Source organism: Typopeltis vanoorti, chromosome 11 (assembly GCF_054136105.1).
Source record: "Typopeltis vanoorti isolate ZY-2024b chromosome 11, IOZ_Tvanoo_1.0, whole genome shotgun sequence".
NCBI classification, from domain to species: Eukaryota; Metazoa; Arthropoda; class Arachnida; order Uropygi; family Thelyphonidae; genus Typopeltis; species Typopeltis vanoorti.
In genome coordinates, this window is record NC_143559.1 from 45,745,886 (window position 1) to 45,773,638 (window position 27,753).

At 35.1% G+C, this 27,753-nt stretch overlaps 1 protein-coding gene and 1 long non-coding RNA gene across 2 annotated transcripts in view; one reads left to right on the forward strand and one right to left on the reverse strand.

Annotated features, from left to right (window-relative positions):
- The window catches only part of LOC150101500 (cytochrome P450 2J2-like), a 44,547-nt gene extending 36,918 nt beyond the window's left edge, over nt 1–7,629 (forward strand). The window contains exons 6-8 of the mRNA XM_090400736.1: nt 1,072–1,327; nt 3,328–3,515; nt 7,132–7,629. Of these exons, the coding sequence (XP_090256862.1) occupies nt 1,072–1,327; nt 3,328–3,515; nt 7,132–7,310 (623 nt within the window). The 3' untranslated portion in view covers nt 7,311–7,629. The remainder of the gene's footprint in view (nt 1–1,071; nt 1,328–3,327; nt 3,516–7,131) is intronic.
- LOC150101498 (uncharacterized) overlaps nt 1–23,715 on the reverse strand; it is a 110,679-nt gene extending 86,964 nt beyond the window's left edge. Inside the window, exon 1 of the long non-coding RNA XR_016549018.1 lies at nt 23,590–23,715. This is a non-coding gene — a long non-coding RNA (uncharacterized LOC150101498). The remainder of the gene's footprint in view (nt 1–23,589) is intronic.
- Between the last annotated feature and the right edge of the window lie 4,038 nt (nt 23,716–27,753).

The window sequence follows — 27,753 nt, forward strand, 5'->3', positions numbered from 1 at the left end:
TTGAAGGATAATTTGCAATCACAAATAAGCGAAACATATTTCTCACAGTACGATTTTCCTCGAGGATCTATCCCTCCATTTGAAAAATGACTAGAGCTCATGACATTGCACTCGCTACCGAAGGCCATATTTTTAAAACCTAGAGGAAACACTGAGCAAAGTTCTGAGTTCACTGCGAAACTACGTCGAAAGCTGGAGACTATCTAATCTCCAGTAAAACTGATGTTTCAATTTTCCACCTAAAAAACTACGAGGCTCATAGAAAACTAAAAATAAACTTCTTCAACAGGATATTCTAATCCATGAAAGTAATTATTGCTATTTTGGTGTGATATGATGGCAGCCTCACATACAACATTTTGAACAACTAAGTTAAAAAATCTGCCAGGAACAACATCATAAACCAGCTCACACCAAAACTTCGAGTTTTCCAGCTGCCACGCTTAGAACACAAGCCCTACGTCTGGTCTTACGAGCGGCAGAATATTGCTCGCCAGTTCGGACCCGAAATGAGAATTTTGTCGATACACATCTGAACATAACAACGATAACCATCTCTGCTACTTTCAGGACTATTCCTGTCTGAGGGCCGCCTCTTCTGTTCTATATAACTTCTCTATGCTGAAGGAAAGGAGAATCCCCCATCGAAAAAAAAATAAAATAAAATAAAAAATAACATGAACCATCCCAGTTACAACAAGATATCGCTCCACCTCCAGCTCGCCTCGTTACGTCCAGATATCCCATAAGAGTCTTCTCCACTAGTTCTGAGTATTATCATCTGGTATTTTCAGGAGACACGTTCAAGGAACTACAAACTTATAATAAGTAGTTGAGAGTTTCAACAGTTAAACGTCCAGAAAAGGTCTACGTCGCCTTGCCCACTTACTTCTTTGTGAAATTTCGCACTCATTGCGTGTATGACAGTGACTAGACTGTCATACTACTCAACATATCACTAATGACTTATTCAAGGATTTAATATATATAAACAAACACTCATTGCATATATATTGAGTAATTGATATTTATTTCTCTCTGAGCAAAGATTTTATTTTAATTCTCTTTCAGAAAATATGTTAATAGGAAATGTTCAGGTGCTATTTGGTGCTGGTAGTGACACCACAGCGACAACTATATTGTGGTGTCTATTAGTAATAGCAGCATATCCAGAAGTTCAACGCCGTGTTCAGGATGAAATCGATTTAGCAATAGGAAGTGAAAAGAAGCCTTCTTTCGAAGACCGCTCGAAACTACCTTATACTTATTCGACAATACTGGAAATTATGCGATGGAAAACCCTCGTTCCACTGAATCTTCATAGAGTGTAAGTTGATCTAGAAACAATTTAAAATTACTTCTGATCGGTATCCTTTATCATATTTCTTTTTATAATCAGTTAAAGGAATACATAGGTAATGTAAATAACACGAGATTAAATAAAGTATATTTTATAAGGTCAGTTAAGAAAAGTTTGAAGCATTTTGAAATATCGTTGAGCTGTGTAAAAGTAGATGTACTTATATTGTATAAAATCCTGTCTTAGTTATTCAATAAATTCTCTTCGAATGCTGTTCATTTAACGCACGTCGGATAGAAATGATTCACTATCACTTCGCCTACTACATCCTGTTCGGTATAGACAGCTTATATGAGCTCATATATAGACCGCTTATATGAGCTTATCTTCAATAAGTTCTTCCTGTTGTTGGGCTATGGCATCTAACATTCTGATTGAAAACTAGAGCCTAGAGCACTATTGTATTTCTGAAATTATTCTTACTCTTTATCTTCATTCTTTATTCCTTACAGTGCACAAAATTCTCATTTGTTTCGCATTAAATAATTTCTAAAAGCTACGAATTAAAGAATCGTCCTCAGTATTCAAGCTGCGAAAATTCTATTTTTTTTTCCCTTCTTCCATTATAGTGCATTTAATACGTAGTTAAAGTGTCACGTTCTAGGTTGTCGTTATATCAACGCCATAATGAATATGTTTTCGTGAATATTTTTTGGTATAAAATTGACTATAAATATGTAGAATAGACAGCTCTTCTAAGAGCGGCTGAAAAATTTAAGACATCTAGAAAGAATATCAATTCCATAATGTGACAATGGCTGTACGCAACGGTTTAAACAACGTTTCATAATCGGTGCCTAGGAAGGAGAGATACAACTGAATTAACACCAAGACCTTATGATCTAAATCTATCTCATTTTCCTTCTCCCTCTTCATCTGCTTGTAAAAGGCACTATGCTTAATACGGCGTTTGTCATTTCTCTCCGAAATTCCTTGAAACATGCGTTTTCGAACACAGAAAAACATAAACAGAATTCTTGCGAAATGTCGATTTAAATACATCTGCTGTAGTGATGAGATACGTCCATTAATTTTCCTTGGTCAAAAAGAAATATGAATTGAAATCATGATGTATTTTAGTAGAAATCATGATTCAAGTGAATTATAGAATAATAGTGATTTCATATATATTTATCAATTATTTATTCTACCTTCCTTCGAGACTGTCTTCATTCAGAAACGCAATAATAAATATCTTCACCGTTTTTCTGAAAAATAATAGGCAAAACAAATTGCTATTTTCATAGAAAAATTGAAATATTGTTGAGTAAGAATAATTATTTTATTTTTAGGTCAGTATTTTTTTATAAATATATTTAACCGATATTAACAATGTTACATGTTGCAAATATTACAAACGTATTTGTATGATATATTTATGATATATTTACAGTAGGTAAAACTTTTTTTATAATAAATGAAATGTTTTACAGTCATTTTGTAATAATAATACTTGTTTTAGATGAGGTATAATGTAATTGCATCTATCCTCGAAACCTGTCCTAAGCTTTTCTGAGAATGACATTCATCAGTTATTACTTATGTAGGCAGTGATTCAGATATACTACACACCCCACACTATGATCCCAAATCCCAAAAACTGTTGTTTCTTTAGTTTTCTAAAAACTGTACCATTGTCGTAATGATATTAACTGTTTCTGCTAGTAGCAAGTTTGTTAGGAATAATCCTGTCCATAATTTTCAAATAGTTATATTGCATATTAATTTTTTATAGATTAGTAACAGTAATTGTAATGGATAATTTACATTTGTAGTCGAATAAAATTACATTTCTACAATATTTATACAATAACAATAATATAATTTCTTTATAATACATTAGGGTACTATAATTTAGCATATATTTAGCATATATTGAATGAATAATAATAATGAATATAATAAGAGTATAAGGCACGTTTAACAGATCTACCTTCCCCCCCCCTCCGCTTTTTTATAACATTTAGTGCTTCCGAAGATACAACAATTGGAGACTACGACATTCCGAAAGGAGCAATTGTAGTGGCCAACATATGGGCGATTCATCATGATCCAAAATTTTGGAAATATCCAAATGAATTTATTCCAGACAGGTTTTTAACACCGGATGGAAAATCGGTGGTAAAGCCAGAACATTTTATTCCATTTTCGATGGGTAAGTAAATTCTCAGGAAACTATGTTATTGTTTACAGACACATGGTATATTACATACACTTAGGATACTCAGTCTAGGAAGTCATATTTGAACAAGAAATGTTTTTATATGCTATGGAATTGATGAATTAATCGCGATAAATATTGTAAGGTGCATATCATATCAACCTTTCTTCACATAGAGGGGGGGAAAAGACATTACGAACTTCATGAAGGAAGGGTGCAATATAGTCAAAAACAATGCTGCCGTTGGAACACTAAAGTTTTAGTATCGAAAATCATTGCTAACAATAATCAGAGTTCAACTACATTTTCACCGTAACATAAAGATCTGCGAACATAAACAGATAATTTACTATTAAACTTTAAACATAAAAGGTATACCCCCCACAGGATTCTACTCATTGTGATTGGAAATCGCAAATAAATACACTAGCCTTTACCTCATCATCCACAAATATCTACCTTTATATACTATGTTAATAATATGTTTATTTGAATTTTAGCCACAAACAACAGAGGACATATTGCTGACCACTAACTCTCAACGAATATTTTACGCTGTTTTACAGGCTTATAGAAAAAATCACCAAACGCCTCATAAAAAATAAACTAGAATGTGTTAATTCCTGGATAAATAACGATATACTGAGCAAGAATAATTTGGAAAAGAGACTGAAATTGTAACCAAAATTGCATCTAAATATAAATTCTATAGAAACGCACGGAACATCAACTATCACCTGAATTATGCGATTCAAATAGAAATCATTATGATGCGCAAACATGTCACTGTTGGTACACTTTATTGCCGACGAACTCTTGGAGCCCCAGCACGAAGCGGAATCATTTAAGCATATCTTAACAACTTAATGAATAATATACTACTCAAACGCGATATCCTTTTATACACAATCTACGACCTAAGTTACCAAAACTAGCAGAAGTCTAAGTTACTTTTCAAAACGTCCATTAGCGTTTTCTTTCCTTCCGACCATTAGCATTTTTTCCTTCTTTCCGTCCATTATGTTACCTTCCAAAACGTCCAAAGAATCTTGAAGCGAATTTCAGCATTCACTGACATTCTTTGGATGTTCTTTGCTAATTCTGTGAGGATATGAAGTTCACTTTCAGCTGAGCGAAGCTGTGAATATTCACAATTATCTCGGCTATGGGCTATGCAAAACTCTCATTTATTCCAACATATTTCTTCGTATTCGCCCAAAGTGTACTATCTTGTTGGGATTTAGAGCTTCTTTTATCTTTGAAGCATTATTCTTTTAGGGCATTCGCCAGTCGAGTCCTGTGACCGGCCTTACTTACTGCCGAGTAATTGAGTATGTCAATGGACCAGAGAAGTATCGCGATATAATGAACAATTTTCTTGCGCCACAGTTACAGCAGCGCATGTGCATGGATGTATTCATTTTCAGGATGGCACCCCTCGAGACATCGATTGATCCGTACAGGTTGTACTTCGAGAACATTTTACTGAAGTCAGAAGGTCAGCCGTGTTTTATCCACTGCATGACAACCTCGCTCACCTGATCTTGCCCTTGTGATTTCTGGCTTAGAGGATTTCTTAAAGTCAGGGTTTATCGGAATCATCCTGATAACTTGCTAGCGCTGAAAGACACAATAATAGCATGTGCGCAACATCAGTCAGGACCAACTGCATTTTGCAGTTGAAAACATGTTCAAAGGATGCAGTTTGTGGTGCATTCTTCTGGAAGGGTCAGCATTCTGAACTGTAAAATCCGTGAATGCATAATGAAAGTGAATTAAATGTGTTATTTGTGCTTGTGTCGCTTTTCCTCTTGTTACACACAGAAAAATTACTACATCTACATTCGGTACACCGCACAGCCACCCTGATCGTGAATTTTGGAAGAGTTTTTTCTCTAAGCTATTGATTCGGCATGTCGGAAAATGTATTTCTGAAAAGTTTCGCAGTATTTGGATCACTCGGTGGCGCTCCATATGAGGAGACTAGTGGCATTGCAATCCACTGTCATTTCCAAAAAAAGATGTATTAATAGAAGAATATGGAAAACGTATTCACCATTGGTTTGAAGATATACAACAGCAACGTATTCCATTAAGTCTTATACTAATACAAGAAAACTCCTAGAGAACTCAAGATCAAACGGGTGAGAATCCACCGCTTGCGACGAATGTCGATACATTCGTCGCAAGCGATGGATTGTTTCAAAGATTTGACCGGCAGTTTACATACATAACATCAAAGAGACTCGTGATGATGATGATGATGATGATCGTTCAGATTCAGTAATATTACGGGTTTTCCTAAGATTTTGGAGCAAAATGTCGAAATCAGAAAGAAAAATTGTTTATTGTACATTTTTTTTTGTAGCAGAGACTGGATTATTTTCGGAAAAATGGCAGATTTATTTTACATATTATAAGAACAAAGTTGCAGTATCAACGGACAACTTAATGCTTCTCTTTGGTGGTGGTGATGCAGGAGAATTCAAAATGAAACCATTGTTAATTTATCAATTATTGAATTATTGATTTGATGCTTGCAAATAATGCGTCTGGTCCCCGAAGAACTGCATGAGACTATCATGAAAACATAAACGAACATTCATGCCTGCAATACAACTTCCCTCTATCAACCAATGGATCAATAACACACATTTTCAAAACTGTATTACCTTCGCACAAGAATTAGTGAATAAATGACAACTAAAGGACAGAATACAAAATTATGAAAGCAGTTCTGAGGAACATGAATATGTAATTAGATCCTGTGGAAATAACCAGAACATAAATTGATCAAATATTTTAATGAAGCTTGAAAACACACACACACGCGCGCGCGCGCGCGCAAAGGATAGTAGTATAGACATCATTGGAAAAATACATCAAGATTCCATCGAAAACTGCAGAATCGAACATATTAGATGATTACTTTTAATAGTATTATCAAAGTTTTGTTTTCATTAAGCAGAAGCTGTTGAACGTACATATTAATTTCACATGATAATTATGTCCAATATACATCGAATTTAATCACTAATAGACTTACGCCGAATGCAAATGAGAAAATCCAGTTTCGTCTTAGCCCATCTTCATCAATATAATTTCAACTTCCACTTAGTTATTCTGGTCTAAGAAAGGTTTATTTCTAAAGTGTGTCATGGCTGCAACCAAAATGTGGTTTGTTCAAAATCGTGTATGGATGATGGACTTTTTCATGATTCTGTTACGATATCATGCAGATAGCTCGAAGAAAAATAGTACAAAGTTTTGTTGCTGTTTTGCAGAGCCAAGCCATGTAAGGAACACATAATACATATATTGTATCATTGCGAAAGTTAACGGCGGAAGTTCTTCAGGATACACACTTTTTTTCTTCAGGATATATAATTTTCTAAAAACTTCGTTGCTTTTGTTGATTCACTCTTCTTGATAAATGAGTAAACTCATTTATCAAGGAAGCACTTTTCTTGTGGAATTAAACTACGCGTAAATGTTAATTATATATTATTCTTAACCTCAAGTTCCTTATGTAATTTTTATATCTCATTTTATATATACTTTTGTATAAATTTTAATTTAATATCGAATTTTATTCCTATCATATTTTTAGGCAAACGATCGTGTCCAGGAGAGAAAATGGCGAACGTTGAGATATTTCTATATTTCGCTACTGTTTTGCAACATTTTGATGTGAAACCACCAGATGGAAGCACTGTTGACTTAGGGGGAACTCATATGGTATCATTTATTCCAAACCATCCGAAACTGTGTTTCGTGAAAAGAAAATAACATATCCTGAGATAAACCCAAATAAAAGAACATAATAGTATAATACAATAGTCACCAAAAAAACAAAAACAAAAAAATGAAGAAAGAAAGAAAAAAGAAAAAAAAAGAAGAAAGGAAAGGAAAAAGAAAACAATAAATAAGATCGTAATTGTAAATCCTTATAAAAAAAAAAATCAGCTAACGCCTTTTTTATTCCCGTATACGGGAGTTATTATTTTTTATAATTTCATTAGACCTTCAGTGCAGTTTCATACAAATTATTTCTAGATATATAATAGAAACAAAATTAAGAAAAAAAGAAAGTAAATTGCTAACTTCCTAATTCTCCTCACAGCAGATAATTCCTTCGAAATTTATACCATGGAAACAGAAACAGAATATTATTAATTATAAGAACCTGGAGATGTTAGTAAAATTCAAGTGACTTTGCATAAATAATAATAAAAAATAGGCATACTGAATTTATTTTTATTTTTATTATTTTTATTGGTAAAATGAGCAGAACTGTTAATCGAAACTATAAGCATAAATTATTGCTGAAATTATTCAGTAAATTGAGAGAATTATATCTCATAATAATAGTCGCCTCTTCAATCTACATTCTTGCATCAAATCAAAATTTGCATGGGTTTGTAATTCCGATTGTTAGCTGTTGCATTTGGTTTACGAAACCATTTCTTCGCTTCAGACTTCATCATCAATGTAATTCTCTACAGTTCACAATATGTCAGGATCGACGTTACTCATCAGTGTTATTTTAGTTTCCATACGGGATGAAAATTAGATGCATGTATTCTCTGGCTGGTGCTGACTGTTTTATCGAAAGATAAACTACATTTTCTGTGAGTTAAAACCTCTTGCATTCGAACCAACCGTGGGAAGACGATGGAACATTTATACTTTGAGTGGAAGAGTGCTGATTCGTTTCTCTCCAACAAACAAGGAATCTTTATATTGACTTTTTTATTCGAAAGTGGGTTAGCTAGTCTCATGCGAGTCTAAACTTTTTTTCTTGAAAAATTAGACATTGTAGCCAGACGACATGCAATCAACATTTGTTACTTGCATTAAATTCAGTATTTTGTGGATGGGAATAAGATAGTCTAAACATGTACTCGCATATTGTATCGTCATTGAAAGTGTATTCTTACAAAATATCTCAAATAATGAAATAATGATAATCACAACACCTGATACTAAGGACCTGAATACATCTATATAACGAATAGCTATTATAGTGTACTAATTAAGTTTATTTGCTCAATTAAATATTAGCCAAGTAGAATTGCTCTCCTAAGCCTACCATGCGAAGCAGGCATGGCGACAACAAAGAGCTGTAGTTAAATATCAGTTCGTAGGCACAAGAAAAAACGAAATTATATGTGATTTTTCTTGCCACAGGCTACAAATCTGCTGCGCAGAAATAGAGGAATCAACACATAAGCTGCTCATCGTAAACAGCCATCCTTTCTTTTGTTCTGTATGCCTTGCTTCAGTAAAACAGCTCCTCAACTTGGGAAAACGATACGAAAAACTTGAACAGCACCCTACCTATATTGAGAAAATTTTCTCCTGCCAAACAAAAACACTGGAGACCAAGCTCGAACTACTCGACGATCAGTGAGAGAATGCAAAATACCGCCCCATACTAGAACCACTGAAACTCCTTGACATTATTGTCTCAGTGGCTCAAGACTCGATCAAGGCGAAAATAAGGAATTCCACTCCTTCATTCAGAACTTTCCAACGCACTAAGTTAGCGATTAATAAAATTTACATGAGTAAATATCGTGAGATTCAGCCCTTTTGGATTCACTAATACAACCTGGGACAGAACGAACTTTCTACGACTCGTTAAAGTTATTTGCGGCAGACTGAGAAGCAAATCAAAACTCATAGCAACGACTAACAGCAATCCAAAGGCACTCGTCCCCAGTCGCGCATAAGAGCTAGACGCGATGTTAACTACGTAAACAATCAGAAGGAAAACACCAAAGTGGAGAAAATGGTTAGTTAATCTACCATAAACAACAAAAGTTAGTTCAGAATCTAAGCGATGCTGTTAAATTCGTGGAAGAAGCAGGCACTAAGGGAACGTACATGACCCCTGCGATGAAATGTATGCCCACTGAGCCTTCCTTATTCATTTTCAACATCCCCAGCTTCAGATCCAACGTTAACTGTTCTCCAGTCTAACAAACTTCCAGTCTAGCATCTTTTCTTGCTGACATAAAACACAAATCGCACATCTCCCAAAGCATTACTCATCTCAGCTTTACTAACTATATTAGTACTAATATACATCACATCTTGCTTCTCTAACAGCGAAATTCTTGCAGATTTTAATATTCATAACACCATTGGAAATGCCCTCCTCCTCCTCGTCCTCCTGCTGCACAAACCAACAGGCTAAGATACTAAGACATCTCCAAATAACTTAAGATATCTTCCCCACTACCGAAACTTAACGCTGCGAATGTAATTCATTCCCTAGGTAATTTAGATCACAATCCTGTGCTTGTCTCCTCCCACCATGGAACAACTCTCACATAGCCACTCCAAAATAAGAGTAATCTGGCATTATTGCAGTGCCAAATGGGACAACCGCCATGAATTCTATGCCTCATTCCTATGGTATAATCCAAATCCAAATTTAATGCAGGGAATGAAATTCTTACTAGAATGGGAACATACACTCCTCACACTGCACTTCACTGGCGCTATCTAAGCCTTGCTTGTCCAAAAGGCGGTACAAGCAAAAAAATAAGCAAATCGTAAGGGGTTTTCAACAAGAACTCCATCTTGCTTTAGTGGTTATCCTGAAATAGTAGCAAAAAACTACAAATTCCTAAAAAACAGTGAATAAAAGGAAAAAAAAGCATTAAAATTGCATATTTTCCAAATGGCAGCCACGGCATTTAATGTCTCGCCAAAGTAACGGTTCATAATTTTGTCCAATACTACTCCCACCTGTGTCACACCTAAATTTCTTTATTCCATTGTTACATGTGTATTACATGCGAATATGAAAGTTTCCTGGCTTTACACATTTAATGCATTGCACTCATAACTGACAATGGTAAATACGCATCAACCATTCCAGATGCTCAATATTCAATGATTCCTCTGTCCTTTCGCCAGAAAGAGATCAGAGGAATATTGTCCAAATTGCGAGAGACAATAACACATAGTTAATTTTAGTATTTAAAAAGCATTCAGTGTCTACGAGAGACACTCGCAGACACTAAAATCTCTTCCATCCCTGACGACATTCCTCCAATTTTTCATACGGTTTGTGCATTAGAACTACCATATATCTCCTGTTTAGGCTTATTGACTCCAGTGCTCTATTCATATTCTTGAAATTGGCTTATATTCCACTCTTTTGCAAGAACGGTGAGAACCATTACCATCAAACTATCACGCAATCACTCTCTCTCCATGTTGCTCTCATAAATAATGGAGAGAATAATCAATACCGAACACCTGCACCATCTTGAAAGAACCTACCCTGCTAATAAATTACACTTTGTATGGATTCTAATCATCAGGAGATGTAGTCATCTTTTAACAAGTACCAGTGAGAAATCAGGTGACCCTCAATGGTTGCACTTGATATTTCCAAAGCTTGTGATCAGGTGTTGCTCAAAAGCCTATTAAGTAAACTCCCTTCATGTGCTCTGTTCCACGATATCTGCAGTTGGATTTGCAGCTTTCTTAATAGACGAATATAACGTGTGATGGCACCTTCTCCTCCCACTTTAAATTAATATGGATATTCCACAAGGTTCTGTTATCTCACCGCACCTCTTTAACGACTTACTCCAGTTGACTGATCCAGTACACAGTTTCTAGGATGGCAGCACGCTGTACTTCTCCCATTCATTTGGCAAACCTTATACTATACCTCTCACTTCAACTTAAAAATCGTCAAAATCCACTGTCCCCAGTGGAAACTGATATTTTGTCCGAACTACCCACCAATGTAATTCACCTATTTTGTCAATTTCATTCCTAGCAAACTCCAGTACTGCCTTATTTCCACAAAAAAGAACAATTTTCTTTTCAAATCTCTAAAACTCAAAGCAAGATTCGACAACACTCAAATCTCTAGCAAGATTCGATTTCTTTTGCTCAGATTCTAGTATCCTGTTAAAGCAATTCGTCCTATTTTTGTCCAATTGCTTCCCAAAAAGTTAGGATTTTTTTTGGCTTAAGGCGTTATTTCACCTCCAAGCAACTATTATCCTTGTATAAATCACAAATCACCCAGCTATTGAATACTGCTCTCAGATTTGGTGAAGTGCCCTATGAGCTCTCTAAAGAATCAAAACTTATCTCTCATACCAAATGACTCCACGCATTTTCATATAAGCTTTTGATTTCCGTAATACGTAACATTAAATATTTCAATGTTAAACGTTTCTTACCTTTTAATTTCTATCTCTATGGCTTTTCAAAATTTGAGAACTTCTGCCACCATGTCACTATTTTTGTAATTTTCTATAGTGCATCTATCGAAAAAATGGTGAAGTGAATTCGTTGGGTAACTCGACGCTACCAAATGAAACTAGGTTTCACACTCCAGTTGCAATCAAGTTGAAAGAATATCAGGGTTACATAAAGTGATCTTGCAGAATACTTATAAATCATCATAGTTCGCTAGATATACTGAAGGTCTCAGGTCTCCTTATGGATGATGTGTATGGTCTCTCTGACCTTCATGTTTTCCAACAATTATACAGTACCGAGACAGTCGAAGATAAACATAAGTCAGTTTACACTAAGTAGTTCACTATTATAACTCTAGCTCCCAAATAAGCCTACACAGTGCCAAGAAATAGCAACATAACTCTGCGTACCAAGAGCAAAGTTTGAGAAGCCTAATATCAAAATTTAGCTCTTGCTTAAATGGCAATCTCGCTTTCTAATTTCTTGCCAAAACCAATGGGCACCAATTTTGTCTTTCCATGATTTGTTTGCCTCTACTATATCACGGTGGTGATGTAGTAACATCATAACCTAACATCAAACATCACAAACTTTACCGAGAAGGGCTTACTGCATGTATCCATATGTCATGTCACTGCATTTATTTTTCGCGTGTTGTTTTTGACTGCGAATCGTTTCCACAGTCTGTAAACCAGAGATTGGCTCAAATACGAGAGTGATCAGAAACGTTCTGGGCCTAGACATTAGATGGCAAACCACTATCGGCAAGAATTTTTTCTTTTGTAAGTTGGTACATCGGTCATAAGCATCCATGTGAAATTGGAAATCATTCTATGAAGCAGTTTGTTTTATACAGCTGTCTGAAGCAAAAGTGTTGTCTGTATCCGTTGAAATGGATAAAACTGAGTATCGTGCGGTTATAAAATTCTTTGTAAAAGAAGGTTTAACGCCACAAGAATTTCATTCAAAGTCCACAAATGTTTATGGGCACTCTTCTCCTTCGTTTACGACAATTAAGAAATGGGCTGCCGAGTTTAAACGTGGCCGTACCAGCCTTGAAGATGATCCACTTGAAGGACGTTCAAAAATTATAACAACACCAGAAATCATTGATCAAATGCACGATATAGTATTGGATGGCTAGCGAGTCAACTTGAGTGAAATTTCTGACATTATAGCATTTCAAAAGAACGTGTAGGATATATTTTGCATGAAGAATTGCAAATGAAAAAGTTTCGCGCAAGATGGGCGCCGCGCTTGCTCAAAACAGATCAAAAACGAACTTTCATAAAAATCCCTGAACAGTGCTTGGAGCGTTTTATCAAGAATAAAACTGATTTTATGCGTCGATTTATTACTATGTGATGATATCTGGATTCACCGTTTCGCGCCAGAATTCAAACAGCAGTCAAAACAGTGGACAGAAACCGGTTGTTCAGCGGCGCCAAAGAAGACAAAGTCGGTTCCATCTGCAGGAAAGGTCATGGCATCGGTTTTTGGGGTGCTGCATTTTGTATAAAATAATTATCTTCAAAAGGGTAAAACAATAAGGGAACATTATTCCGATATTTTATCCATACTAGAAGAAAACATTCGTGAGAAAAAATCCGATTTGCAGAAGAAAAAAATCATCTTTCATCAGGACAATGCACCTACCCACAAAGCTGTTTTGGCAATTAGAAAATTCAGGGATCTGCATTATGAACTGTTGGAACATCCATCCTATTCGCCAGATTTGTCTCTCTCTCTCTCTCTCTCTCTCTCTCACTCCTATCTCGAGAGGTGATTGCAGCTGTAGAGGGGTATTTTGCAGATCTTACTGAGAACCACTACAGGGACGGGATAATAATGGCGCTGTAGCATCGCTGGAATAAACGTGTTAGTCGTAAAGGAGATTATATCGAAAATTAAAAATAATTTTCAAATTATAAATTCGTTTTTTCATTGTTAGGCGGAGAACATTTCAGACCACCCTCGTACAACCATCTGGATAACTCGCATCACTTTGGACAGAATCAAATATTACGATGGTTCACCATCTGTATTCACTGGTTAAGTGATGCCAGCAGACATATCCATGAATTTTTCTATCAAGAAATCTATCGTTATTAATCCAGATAGGAAATGAAAATCCACTCAGAAACCCCCACTTTTATGGCGTCATCATTTGTATATACTGCTGATAGCCCACTCGTTTGTATACGATAACCAGATTCAGTATCAATAATATATCTGGCATATGTTTTTATTTCACATCTAATGTCGATTTTCCTCTTTGTTCCTTAATTTATGGAAATCAGGATGGAAGGGAAATGTTGAGATTTCATTGAGTATTAATGGTATGAAAGTTCTGCATAAATCGCAGCTCAGTTGCTGTTCGTGACACTGAATCCAATCTATTTTCATGTAAGGTCCACCTACAGAAACGTTACCCCCAAATGATAACGTAGAAAACAATATAATACAGCAGTTCTCTAAAAGAATTTTTGGAGATTTCAAATATTTTAGAAGGTTTCCGTAGATGAATCGAAATCCAGAAAACCTTTGAAAGTATATTTTTTGCGTTGCATATTCAGCCACAGAATAGTGTTCATCGGGATGTTTCAATATCATATATGTAGGAAAGGATGACAGACAAATAAAAACTATTGTGGCTATTAAGAGGAATTAAATTGAGAGCGGTTTATTGGTTGTCAGTTTCTTCTAACCTTTTACCCGCTTTCGTTAATTGCTAAGTGACTACAATAAGATTAAATAAAATTTATCAACGATAATTCATTTAGTGTTCAATCATTATACAACCACGATGCATGTCTATTGGAGAGAGTGTAGAACAACCATTAATCTATTTTTATATTGCTCATTTTAAGCCTACCCTAAAAATACAGACGTACATTAAATAGAGTAAGGAGATGGACGTCCAGTTCTTATGGTTAAGGACGAATTCTGTGCAACATTAACAACCAACGATAAACAACTCTGTCTCAGTGACCTCAGCTATGCAGGCTGTATAGTATTCATAGATTCATCTTTATAAAAGGCTCAACAACACTGATAAACTATGCCAAGCTGCAAACATATTTGGATTGACAGTTAACTCAAATAAATACTCATAAATATAGTACAAAGTTCCATCATTAGAGAACACAATCAAACATTAGAAAAAGTAGAAGACTTCTAATACTTAGGCTCAAATATAAATAATAATGTAAATCACATAATATTAAGAAAAGATAAAGCTCTCAATCAACATAGCAATCGAAGAAATATATGGAAATCGCCCCTCATTACCTTGGAAAAAATTAGGTTTTACAAAGCAATCTCTCAGGTTATTTTCTTATATGGTAGAGGAACATGGAACGTCTCCATCCAAAACACATCCAAACCCATTAATAGCTTTAATACAACCTGCTTACTCGGTTACTCTTGGAAGACTGTTACTCGGTTACTCTTGGAAGGATCATATTCGTAATTCCACTATTTTAGAAGAGGCAAAACAAAATCCCTTTTGGATATCTTGGACACCAACTGAGACATTTTCCTTCTCCATGCTTTGATATCTTAGTTTTATATTCCCCTCAAATGAAACTAGACGGAGATAAAGACCAATTAAACCATTCTGGCAGTACATTTAACTACTTTATCACCACAGATACACGTGAAAATTCACCTGGTTCGAAACAGAGAAGACTGGAAAACTAAATATAATAATAATTAACTTTTCCGTATTCCTATTAATTTAGTACGTTTCTCAATTTACAAATTTTAAATTGTAAATAAACCATGATGATGAAGAAATGAAGCAACTTTAACTTATCGTTGATATGTGATTGTTGATTTCTATACTCATCTATCAACCAATGCAAAAATCGAGTAGATGAATAGCTTTGATATTTCAAATGAAATCTTATCAGTTTAATCTGAATAATCTATATCACTCTATAAAATATGTCTCATTATACCTAATAATTCATTACTGATATCTTTGAAGACTACTTTATAGCACAGGATTATTTGTTGTGGAAACAATAAATCACTCAAACAACAAGATATACTACAATCAGTTTATCCATTAAAACCGGTTGCCACGTGCAAAAACCTAATATGAGTAAATAATAGCCAAATTAGTTTTGATGTTTACAGAAGATCAGAATCTTTCAAACTTTTTTGGAGAGTGAGACACCATCATTTTCATTCAGGTTAGGCAGATGTAAAAGGGTTTCACAATATTTTTTTGAAAATACGTTCATATTTAAAACTAGTTTGATGGAGAAGACGAGCCTCTTTCTATAGGATCTAATAAACTCAAATAATCATATGATAAACCATATTCTAAATTAATAATTTATGAAAGCATTTGAATTGAAATGGGAATAGAGAAAAGTGGCAGCTACTTAAAAGGCTGTAGAAACTCCTTGCGGTACGGTGACTGCACCAATCTTACGGCGCAAAATTTCCACAAGTGTAAGATAGCGATCAATTGGAATTTTTGACAATTCTTCCTATAAGCATGTAATGAGGTTCTGGACCGTTATGTAGTGGACGTCCGTTGACCTAACCCAACGTACCAGTCTATCCCACGGATGTTCAATAGGGTTCAGCTCAGAGCTCTACCAGTGAAGTGTGGTGACGATCATGTCCACAAATCATGCAGTTAGAGCAGCAGCAGCCTTATGACCCAGTTCATTGCCTTGCTGAAAGAGAGAATAGTCAGTGTCGTAGAAACGCTATAAAGAAGGAAGCACTGCATACTCCAGAATGTTCAGATATCACTCGACTTCAATGTTTGTGGTACCATAAAGAGAGGTTGAACGCTAAACAGGGGAAACAGAACCATGCAATGAAACTGCCACCTCCGAACAGCATATTTGGGGTGCCACATTCTGGTAAGAGACAATCGCCGGACATTAGCCATACCCGTTCATCTATTCAGTGAAGAGTGCAGCATGATTCATCTCTCCATAACACAGCTTTTTAAACGACCCTGTCCCACGGTACAAGTTTTTCTGCACCCACTGAAGACGTCCAACCATGTAAGCCCATTTAGTGTGCCTCAAATCTGAATGTTTTTTGTACAGATTCATGTTTCAGTCGATGCCCGGAATTCTCGGAAATCACTGATTGTTGACCTGGGATGGCCCAGTTTTTAACGATTTGACGAACAGATTGGCCTGCAACATGGGTTCTATCACAATGCCTCTCTCAAACTCCAATTCTTTCCCTCTGGCATTTATTTCACCAGACACCATGTACTGATTTTGGAACATCATATTCCTACAATTTATACAGGTACAAGCACGTGATTCGTTACATGACTCAATGCATTTTGCCCATACGGGTGTCAGTTGACTTCTTTCCAAGCAGTATATTACTACATTGGGTATATATATTACTTTATTAATATATTATCACAGTTTTATCATTCAAACATTACTTCAGTTTAAAGTGCATAATACTGTATTTCTCAAATCTTAGTTTTTGCATTGTTTTCACAATAGACAATGGCGTTGTGCCAATGTCTCTATTGTTTACACTTAAAATACGAATATTTTGCAAACATAGTGACTATCAAACTATAGAAAAGTATCCTGATCTGTAAAACTACATTAATTATTGCACACTAACCGCACTAAAGTCCTTTATATTTCGGTGCGTAACTAGACTATTAAAAATCTTTAGGTATCAAAGAAAATCCTGTTGTTATTCTATATCAGAACGACCGAGAATTTTATATAACTTTTAAAATCAGCTATGAATTCCTACCTTAAGACACACATTACTTGTTTATTATATTCAATAGTAGGGAGTTCTAGATATTGTAGCATACATATTGTGGTTATTTATCAAATATAATAAACGTAAATGTTTATACTAACCTGAGTAGAAATTGTAGGAATATGATGTTCCAAAATCAGTACATGGTGTCTGGTGAAATAAATGCCAGAGGGAAACAATCGGAGTTTGAGAGAGGCATTGTGATAGAACCCATGTTGCAGGCCAATCTGTTCGTCAAATCGTTAAAAACTGGGCCATCCCAGGTCAACAATCAGTGATTTCCGAGAATTCCGGGCATCGACTGAAACATGAATCTGTACAAAAAACATTCAGATTTGAGGCACACTAAATAGGCTTACATGGTTGGACGTCTTCAGTGGGTGCAGAAAAACTTGTACCGTGGGACAGGGTCGTTTAAAAAGCTGTGTTATGGAGAGATGAATCATGCTGCACTCTTTACTGAATAGATGAACGGGTATGGCTAATGTCCGGCGATTGTCTCTTACCAGAATGTGGCACCCCAAATATGCTGTTCGGAGGTGGCAGTTTCATTGCATGGTTCTGTTTCCCATGTTTAGCGTTCAACCTCTCTTTATGGTACCACAAACATTGAAGTCGAGTGATATCTGAACATTCTGGAGTATGCAGTGCTTCCTTCTTTATAGCGTTTCTACGACACTGACTATTCTCTCTTTCAGCAAGGCAATGAACTGGGTCATAAGGCTGCTGCTGCTCTAACTGCATGATTTGTGGACATGATCGTCACCACACTTCACTGGTAGAGCTCTGAGCTGAACCCTATTGAACATCCGTGGGATAGACTGGTACGTTGGGTTAGGTCAACGGACGTCCACTACATAACGGTCCAGAACCTCATTACATGCTTATAGGAAGAATTGTCAAAAATTCCAATTGATCGCTATCTTACACTTGTGGAAATTTTGCGCCGTAAGATTGGTGCAGTCACCGTACCGCAAGGAGTTTCTACAGCCTTTTAAGTAGCTGCCACTTTTCTCTATTCCCATTTCAATTCAAATGCTTTCATAAATTATTAATTTAGAATATGGTTTATCATATGATTATTTGAGTTTATTAGATCCTATAGAAAGAGGCTCGTCTTCTCCATCAAACTAGTTTTAAATATGAACGTATTTTCAAAAAAATATTGTGAAACCCTTTTACATCTGCCTAACCTGAATGAAAATGATGGTGTCTCACTCTCCAAAAAAGTTTGAAAGATTCTGATCTTCTGTAAACATCAAAACTAATTTGGCTATTATTTACTCATATTAGGTTTTTGCACGTGGCAACCGGTTTTAATGGATAAACTGATTGTAGTATATCTTGTTGTTTGAGTGATTTATTGTTTCCACAACAAATAATCCTGTGCTATAAAGTAGTCTTCAAAGATATCAGTAATGAATTATTAGGTATAATGAGACATATTTTATAGAGTGATATAGATTATTCAGATTAAACTGATAAGATTTCATTTGAAATATCAAAGCTATTCATCTACTCGATTTTTGCATTGGTTGATAGATGAGTATAGAAATCAACAATCACATATCAACGATAAGTTAAAGTTGCTTCATTTCTTCATCATCATGGTTTATTTACAATTTAAAATTTGTAAATTGAGAAACGTACTAAATTAATAGGAATACGGAAAAGTTAATTATTATTATATTTAGTTTTCCAGTCTTCTCTGTTTCGAACCAGGTGAATTTTCACGTGTATCTGTGGTGATAAAGTAGTTAAATGTACTGCCAGAATGGTTTAATTGGTCTTTATCTCCGTCTAGTTTCATTTGAGGGGAATATAAAACTAAGATATCAAAGCATGGAGAAGGAAAATGTCTCAGTTGGTGTCCAAGATATCCAAAAGGGATTTTGTTTTGCCTCTTCTAAAATAGTGGAATTACGAATATGATCCTTCCAAGAGTAACCGAGTAACAGTCTTCCAAGAGTAACCGAGTAAGCAGGTTGTATTAAAGCTATTAATGGGTTTGGATGTGTTTTGGATGGAGACGTTCCATGTTCCTCTACCATATAAGAAAATAACCTGAGAGATTGCTTTGTAAAACCTAATTTTTTCCAAGGTAATGAGGGGCGATTTCCATATATTTCTTCGATTGCTATGTTGATTGAGAGCTTTATCTTTTCTTAATATTATGTGATTTACATTATTATTTATATTTGAGCCTAAATATTAGAAGTCTTCTACTTTTTCTAATGTTTGATTGTGTTCTCTAATGATGGAACTTTGTACTATATTTATGAGTATTTATTTGAGTTAACTGTCAATCCAAATATGTTTGCAGCTTGGCATAGTTTATCAGTGTTGTTGAGCCTTTTATAAAGATGAATCTATGAATACTATACAGCCTGCATAGCTGAGGTCACTGAGACAGAGTTGTTTATCGTTGGTTGTTAATGTTGCACAGAATTCGTCCTTAACCATAAGAACTGGACGTCCATCTCCTTACTCTATTTAATGTACGTCTGTATTTTTAGGGTAGGCTTAAAATGAGCAATATAAAAATAGATTAATGGTTGTTCTACACTCTCTCCAATAGACATGCATCGTGGTTGTATAATGATTGAACACTAAATGAATTATCGTTGATAAATTTTATTTAATCTTATTGTAGTCACTTAGCAATTAACGAAAGCGGGTAAAAGGTTAGAAGAAACTGACAACCAATAAACCGCTCTCAATTTAATTCCTCTTAATAGCCACAATAGTTTTTATTTGTCTGTCATCCTTTCCTACATATATGATATTGAAACATCCCGATGAACACTATTCTGTGGCTGAATATGCAACGCAAAAAATATACTTTCAAAGGTTTTCTGGATTTCGATTCATCTACGGAAACCTTCTAAAATATTTGCAATCTCCAAAAATTCTTTTAGAGAACTGCTGTATTATATTGTTTTCTACGTTATCATTTGGGGGTAACGTTTCTGTAGGTGGACCTTACATGAAAATAGATTGGATTCAGTGTCACGAACAGCAACTGAGCTGCGATTTATGCGGAACTTTCATACCATTAATACTCAATGAAATCTCAACATTTCCCTTCCATCCTGATTTCCATAAATTAAGGAACAAAGAGGAAAATCGACATTAGATGTGAAATAAAAACATATGCCAGATATATTATTGATACTGAATCTGGTTATCGTATACAAACGAGTGGGCTATCAGCAGTATATACAAATGATGACGCCATAAAAGTGGGGGTTTCTGAGTGGATTTTCATTTCCTATCTGGATTAATAACAATAGATTTCTTGATAGAAAAATTCATGGATATGTCTGCTGGCATCACTTAACCAGTGAATACAGATGGTGAACCATCGTAATATTTGATTCTGTCCAAAGTGATGCGAGTTATCCAGATGGTTGTACGAGGGTGGTCTGAAATGTTCTCCGCCTAACAATGAAAAAACGAATTTATAATTTGAAAATTATTTTTAATTTTCGATATAATCTCCTTTACGACTAACACGTTTATTCCAGCGATGCTACAGCGCCATTATTATCCCGTCCCTGTAGTGGTTCTCAGTAAGATCTGCAAAATACCCCTCTACAGCTGCAATCACCTCTCGAGATAGGAGTGAGAGAGAGATAGAGAGAGAGACAAATCTGGCGAATAGGATGGATGTTCCAACAGTTCATAATGCAGATCCCTGAATTTTCTAATTGCCAAAACAGCTTTGTGGGTAGGTGCATTGTCCTGATGAAAGATGATTTTTTTCTTCTGCAAATCGCATTTTTCTCACGAATGTTTTCGTCTAGTCTGGTTAAAATATCGGAATAATGTTCCCTTATTGTTTTACCCTTTTCAAGATAATTATTTTATACAATACGCAGCACCCCAAAAACCGATGCCATGACCTTTCCTGCAGATGGAACCGACTTTGTCTTCTTTGGCGCTGCTGAACAACCGGTTTCTGTCCACTGTTTTGACTGCTGTTTGAATTCTGGCGCGAAGCGGTGAATCCAGATATCATCACATAGTAATAAATCGACGCATAAAATAGTTTTATTCTTGATAAAACGCTCCAAGCACTGTTCAGGGATTTTTATGAAAGTTCGTTTTTGATCTGTTTTGAGCAAGCGCGGCGCCCATCTTGCGCGAAACTTTTTCATTTGCAATTCTTCATGCAAAATATATCCTACACGTTCTTTTGAAATGCTATAATGTCAGAAATTTCACTCAAGTTGACTCGCTAGCCATCCAATACTATATCGTGCATTTGATCAATGATTTCTGGTGTTGTTATAATTTTTGAACGTCCTTCAAGTGGATCATCTTCAAGGCTGGTACGGCCACGTTTAAACTCGGCAGCCCATTTCTTAATTGTCGTAAACGAAGGAGAAGAGTGCCCATAAACTTCTGTGGACTTTGAATGAAATTCTTATGGCGTTAAACCTTCTTTTACAAAGAATTTTATAACCGCACGATACTCAGTTTCAACTCCATTTCAACGGATACAGACAACACTTTTGCTTCAGACAGCTGTATAAAACAAACTGCTTCATAGAATGATTTCCAATTTCACATGAATGCTTATGACCGATGTACCAACTTACAAAAGAAAAAAGTCTTGCCGATAGTGGTTTTCCATCTAATATCTAGGCCCAGAACGTTTCTGATCACTCTCGTATTTGAGCCAATCTCTGGTTTACAGACTGTGGAAACGATTCGCAGTCAAAAACAACACGCGAAAAATAATGCAGTGACATGACATATGGATACATGCAGTAAGCCCTTCTCGGTAAAGTTTGTGATGTGTGATGTTAGGTTATGATGTTACTACATCACCACCGTGATATAGTAGAGGCAAACAAATCATGGAAAGACAAAATTTGTGCCCATTGGTTTTGGCAAGAAATTAGAAAGCGAGATTGCCATTTAAGCAAGAGCTAAATTTTGATAGTAGGCTTCTCAAACTTTGCTCTTGGTACGCAGAGTTATGTTGCTATTTCTTGGCACTGTGTAGGCTTATTTGGGAGCTAGAGTTATAATAGTGAACTACTTAGTGTAAACTGACTTATGTTTATCTTCGACTGTCTCGGTACTGTATAATTGTTGGAAAACATGAAGGTCAGAGAGACCATACACATCATCCATAAGGAGACCTGAGACCTTCAGTATATCTAGCGAACTATGATGATTTATAAGTATTCTGCAAGATCACTTTATGTATCCCTGATATTCTTTTAACTTGATTGCAACTGGAGTATGAAACCTAGTTTCATTTGGTAGCGTCGAGTTACCCAACGAATTCACTTCACTATTTTTTCGATAGCTGCACTATAGAAAATTACAAAAATAGTGACATGGTGGCAGAAGTTCTCAAATTTTGAAAAGCCATAGAGATAGAAATTAAAAGGTAAGAAACGTTTAACATTGAAATATTTAATGTTACGTATTACGGAAATCAAAAGCTTATATGAAAGCACGTGATTCGTTACATGACTCAATGCATTTTGCCCATACGGGTGTCAGTTGACTTCTTTCCAAGCAGTATATTACTACATTGGGTATATATTACTTTATTAATATATTATCACAGTTTTATCATTCAAACATTACTTCAGTTTAAAGTGCATAATACTGTATTTCTCAAATCTTAGTTTTTGCATTGTTTTCACAATAGACAATGGCGTTGTGCCAATGTCTCTATTGTTTACACTTAAAATACGAATATTTTGCAAACATAGTGACTATCAAACTATAGAAAAGTATCCTGATCTGTAAAACTACATTAATTATTGCACACTAACCGCACTAAAGTCCTTTATATTTCGGTGCGTAACTAGACTATTAAAAATCTTTAGGTATCAAAGAAAATCCTGTTGTTATTCTATATCAGAACGACCGAGAATTTTATATAACTTTTAAAATCAGCTATGAATTCCTACCTTAAGACACACATTACTTGTTTATTATATTCAATAGTAGGGAGTTCTAGATATTGTAGCATACATATTGTGGTTATTTATCAAATATAATAAACGTAAATGTTTATACTAACCTGAGTAGAAATTGTATGAATTTACAGGAATTTATACTAATACACTTTTGTTCCTACTTGTTTTAGAAGATAAAATATACTCCAGAGTTTCAATCTGTTGCCAGAGAATAAGTAATTGAAAACGTGCCAATGATAGCAGGAATCAGTGAATATAATAAGCGTTTCATGCGATAAAAATTACCGCTACTAAGGTCAATCTCTCTCTCTATCTCTTCATTCTCTAAACGATGTCGTAAACGCCTGACAAATAGTCAGACTTGTTACTCACTTGAATATCCAGATATATCATGTATACATTGAAGGGCAAGATTTAAATGATAGCATGAAACCTGTCAAGTTAACATACTTGATATTTGAACCCAATTACGTTATCAGTCGGATAGAGACGAAATTTTCTTTATAATTTTATTTTGCTGTTATCTGGGCTCTCGAGCTTGTTGTTAAATGCAAATTGTATTCACGTATGTTTATTAATTTTGTCTCATAAAATATTTTTGAATATCTTTGATTTTAATACATGCATTTCAAATAAGTTATTTTCCATATTTTGATTTATTAAATAACTCCTTTAGTGGGATAGGTAATGCACACATGCTTATTTTAAATTAGAATCAGGTGGTAAGGTTAACATTTTAGACAAGCCAAGATGGTTCTGATAAGTTTGTTTCCATTTGTTGAGAACTATTTTGGCATGGTAGTAAGAAATGTTTTCGTTACTATTGGTATAATATATATGTATTGTCGAATTCAGGTATACGTCGTGAATATACCACCACATATAAAATAGTAAGTACTACGTCTGTTTCCTAATTTAGTTCTAAAGTATAAGAATGTGAATTAATAAAACTCAGTTATTTTGCATATTCAACATTTTAAATAAGTTTATTTCCAGTAAGTATGAGATTTTTACATCATTTATTTGAAATGGTGCTAAAGTCGTTATTGGTTTAAGCTGCCCATTAACATTTCATTTTAATTATTATTATTATTTTGGAGCACATGCTACAAAAGAAAGAAAAATAAAGAACTTCAAATTGAGGGAATAACAAAAGAAAATACAGAGGACTTAAGCAACATAATGCAGCTGATCGGAAGCCAAATTGGCATTAAAGTCGCAACCACAGACATCACCCCTATTAAACGAGGCCCACAAAAAACAAACAGAGACCTCCACCAATCATCTCTTGTTTTACCAGTAGAAGTCTGAGAGACTCAATTCTTGCAGAAAGCAAGAAAACAAGGCCGACAACGACGATCCTAACGGACAATAAACTCCCACCACCAATCTATATAACAGAACACTGGACTCAGTACTTCAAAAATCTTTTTGAAGTATGGATTCAAGCAAGGAAGACAAAAACTGAGAAAAACTACAAGTTCCTGTGGACTAAGAATTCACAGATATTTATAAGAAAGAATGAAAACACTAGAGTTTATATAATTGCAAGAGAATCCAACCTACACAGTCTACCAGTATAAAACACTAACCCTTCATCCTTAAGAACAAGATTAGAAATCACTTAAAAGCTATATAATGCAATCTCAAACATAGGCGAACATATTCAGCCAGACAATATAAACTTCAAGGTTTTTGACTCTTTGAAGAAATAGTCAGACAACATTTCCATTAATACCAACTTCACTATCGTACACACGAACATCAGGAGAGTAAAGAAACACTGGTTTACATTGATAACACTGCTCAACCACGCCATGAGAAACATAGATGCGCTAATACCGACCGATGTTGCAATAAACGACACAGAAATTTACTCGTACAATATAAATAATTACCAAACCTACAACTTATGTAGACCAAACAAAAGAGGAGGTGGCATCGTGGCATTTATCAAAGAAAAATACAATGTGACAGAAAAACAAACTCACTTCGAATATGCGGAAACACTAATTTTGGAAATCACAAACAGCCACAAACATAGTGTCAAATACACAATAAGCACAATATACAGACCCCCAGATAATAACCCACTCAGCTTTCTTCAGGAGTTAGAAGCATGCCTAAGCGGCAACTAACCCCGTACAACACACACGCTCATCCTAATAGGAGACATTAATATAAATACTCTTGACCACGCTTCAACCACTAACACATACCTTGATATACTAAGTTAGTACAACATAAACCCTAACATAAACTCCCCAACAAGAGAAGAAATACTCAATAACACAATCTTGCATTGATCATATTAACATACGGGCTCCCATCCATACATATACATCATCAGTAATTAATGTCAAAATTGCCGATCACTACTTTGTCTCAACTTCGTTTTATTACGTTACCAACCCCACCCCTCACCACCACAAAAGTCAACAAAACTCGATCATATTAAACAGCATTGTCGACAACCTTATAAAAAATACAGACTGGAATTGCCTACTTAAAATAAATCATCATGTAACATTATATGAGAATTTCCAACTAAAGTTCACAGAAATATTCAAAAAAGGAACAAAGCCTACACAAACGAGGCGATAAACAGAATGATAATCCATAGATAAATGGCGATATAGTAAATAATATTACTGTAAAAGAAAATATATGGAAAAAAACTAAAAAAGTCACCCAGTAACACACATTAACAAACATTATATAAAAACACAAGAAATCAACTAACAGCAAAAATTCGTATTGCAAAAAGACACTACTACTTCCAAAAATTCATGGAATATAATGACAACATGAAGCAAACATTGGCTTCAATCAACGAATTAGTTACTCGAAAAAAGAAAACTTCAGCACAAGATTCTATTGCAAAACGTTTCGGTCAGGATACAAACCAAGAGGAACGAGTAGACACATTCAATCATGAATTCACAAACAACATCACACAACTCAAAATAGACAATCTGCCAACAATGAACAAAAAATACGGCACAAAGTCAACAAAAAACTATGCATTTTCCACCTCTAAAAAAACAGGAATTAGAAGAAGCACTCTTACAGCTAATATTAAAGATCACTCTAGGAATAGACAAAATAAGACTCACAAATCTTTTAACACACTTTGAACAAATAAATCGAATACTTTTGACACTCGTGAACACAATTTTCTACACTGGAATTTTTACACGACAACTAAAACTGCAATAATTACGCCAATTTAGAAACATGCTATAGAAACACGATACTCAGAATTACAGACAAATAGCTACACTACCAGTCATCTCAAAATTCTAGAAAAAATAACACACATCAGACTACAGAACTATTTACAGAAGTACAACATCATCTCACAAAACCAATACTGCTTTCAGAAAACAAAAAGCACCATTACTTTATTAGAAGACGTCGCTGACGCCATAAACAAAGCTCTCGACAAATACAAGTACGCCGTCCCTATACTGCTGGACCTAATCAAAGCATTTGACACACTTGAACATGACATACTACTCCCCAAACTATACTCAATGAGTATAAGAGGAACACAGCATACCTGGTTCAGGAACTATCTCTCAAACAGAACATAAGTAACAAAAATTGGTACATGTCACAGCCTGGTTTACAAAAAAAAAAAAAAAATGTCCTTCAAGGCGCCATATTATCACCCACTCGATTCAACATATACATTTACGATATTCATAACCTGGCCATAAGAAGTGAAATATTTCAGTACGCAAATGACACCGCACTACTAGCAATCCACATGGCTCTCTACAAAGCACAACCAGACCTAAATGAAATCACAACATACTTCTACCAAAACGCAATTGTAATCAACGGTACCAAAACACAGATATTAATAATACACAACCCGAGAATCATGCGCCCCGCATCACTATCGACACACTGTCACACCTATCGCTGCATTAGCAACAAAAAAAAAGACAATGTCCCGAAATCAAACCGGCAACACATGCAAAATACCTTGGTCTCTACATAGATTGCCACCTTAAATGGACAAAACATATAGAATACTTACATACCAAACTCCGCATCATAGCAGCGAAACTCTTCCAAGTAAAAGACATTATTCCATGTAATATAAAAAAAAAACTCTTATATCACGGTATCTACGAACCCCTACTCAGATACGGTATAACAGGTCTATGCAAACATCAAACAGCTAACAAAATTAGAAATATTACATAGGAAAATTATGTCAATAGGGATTTGGACACCTTATACACAACAGCCAGTAT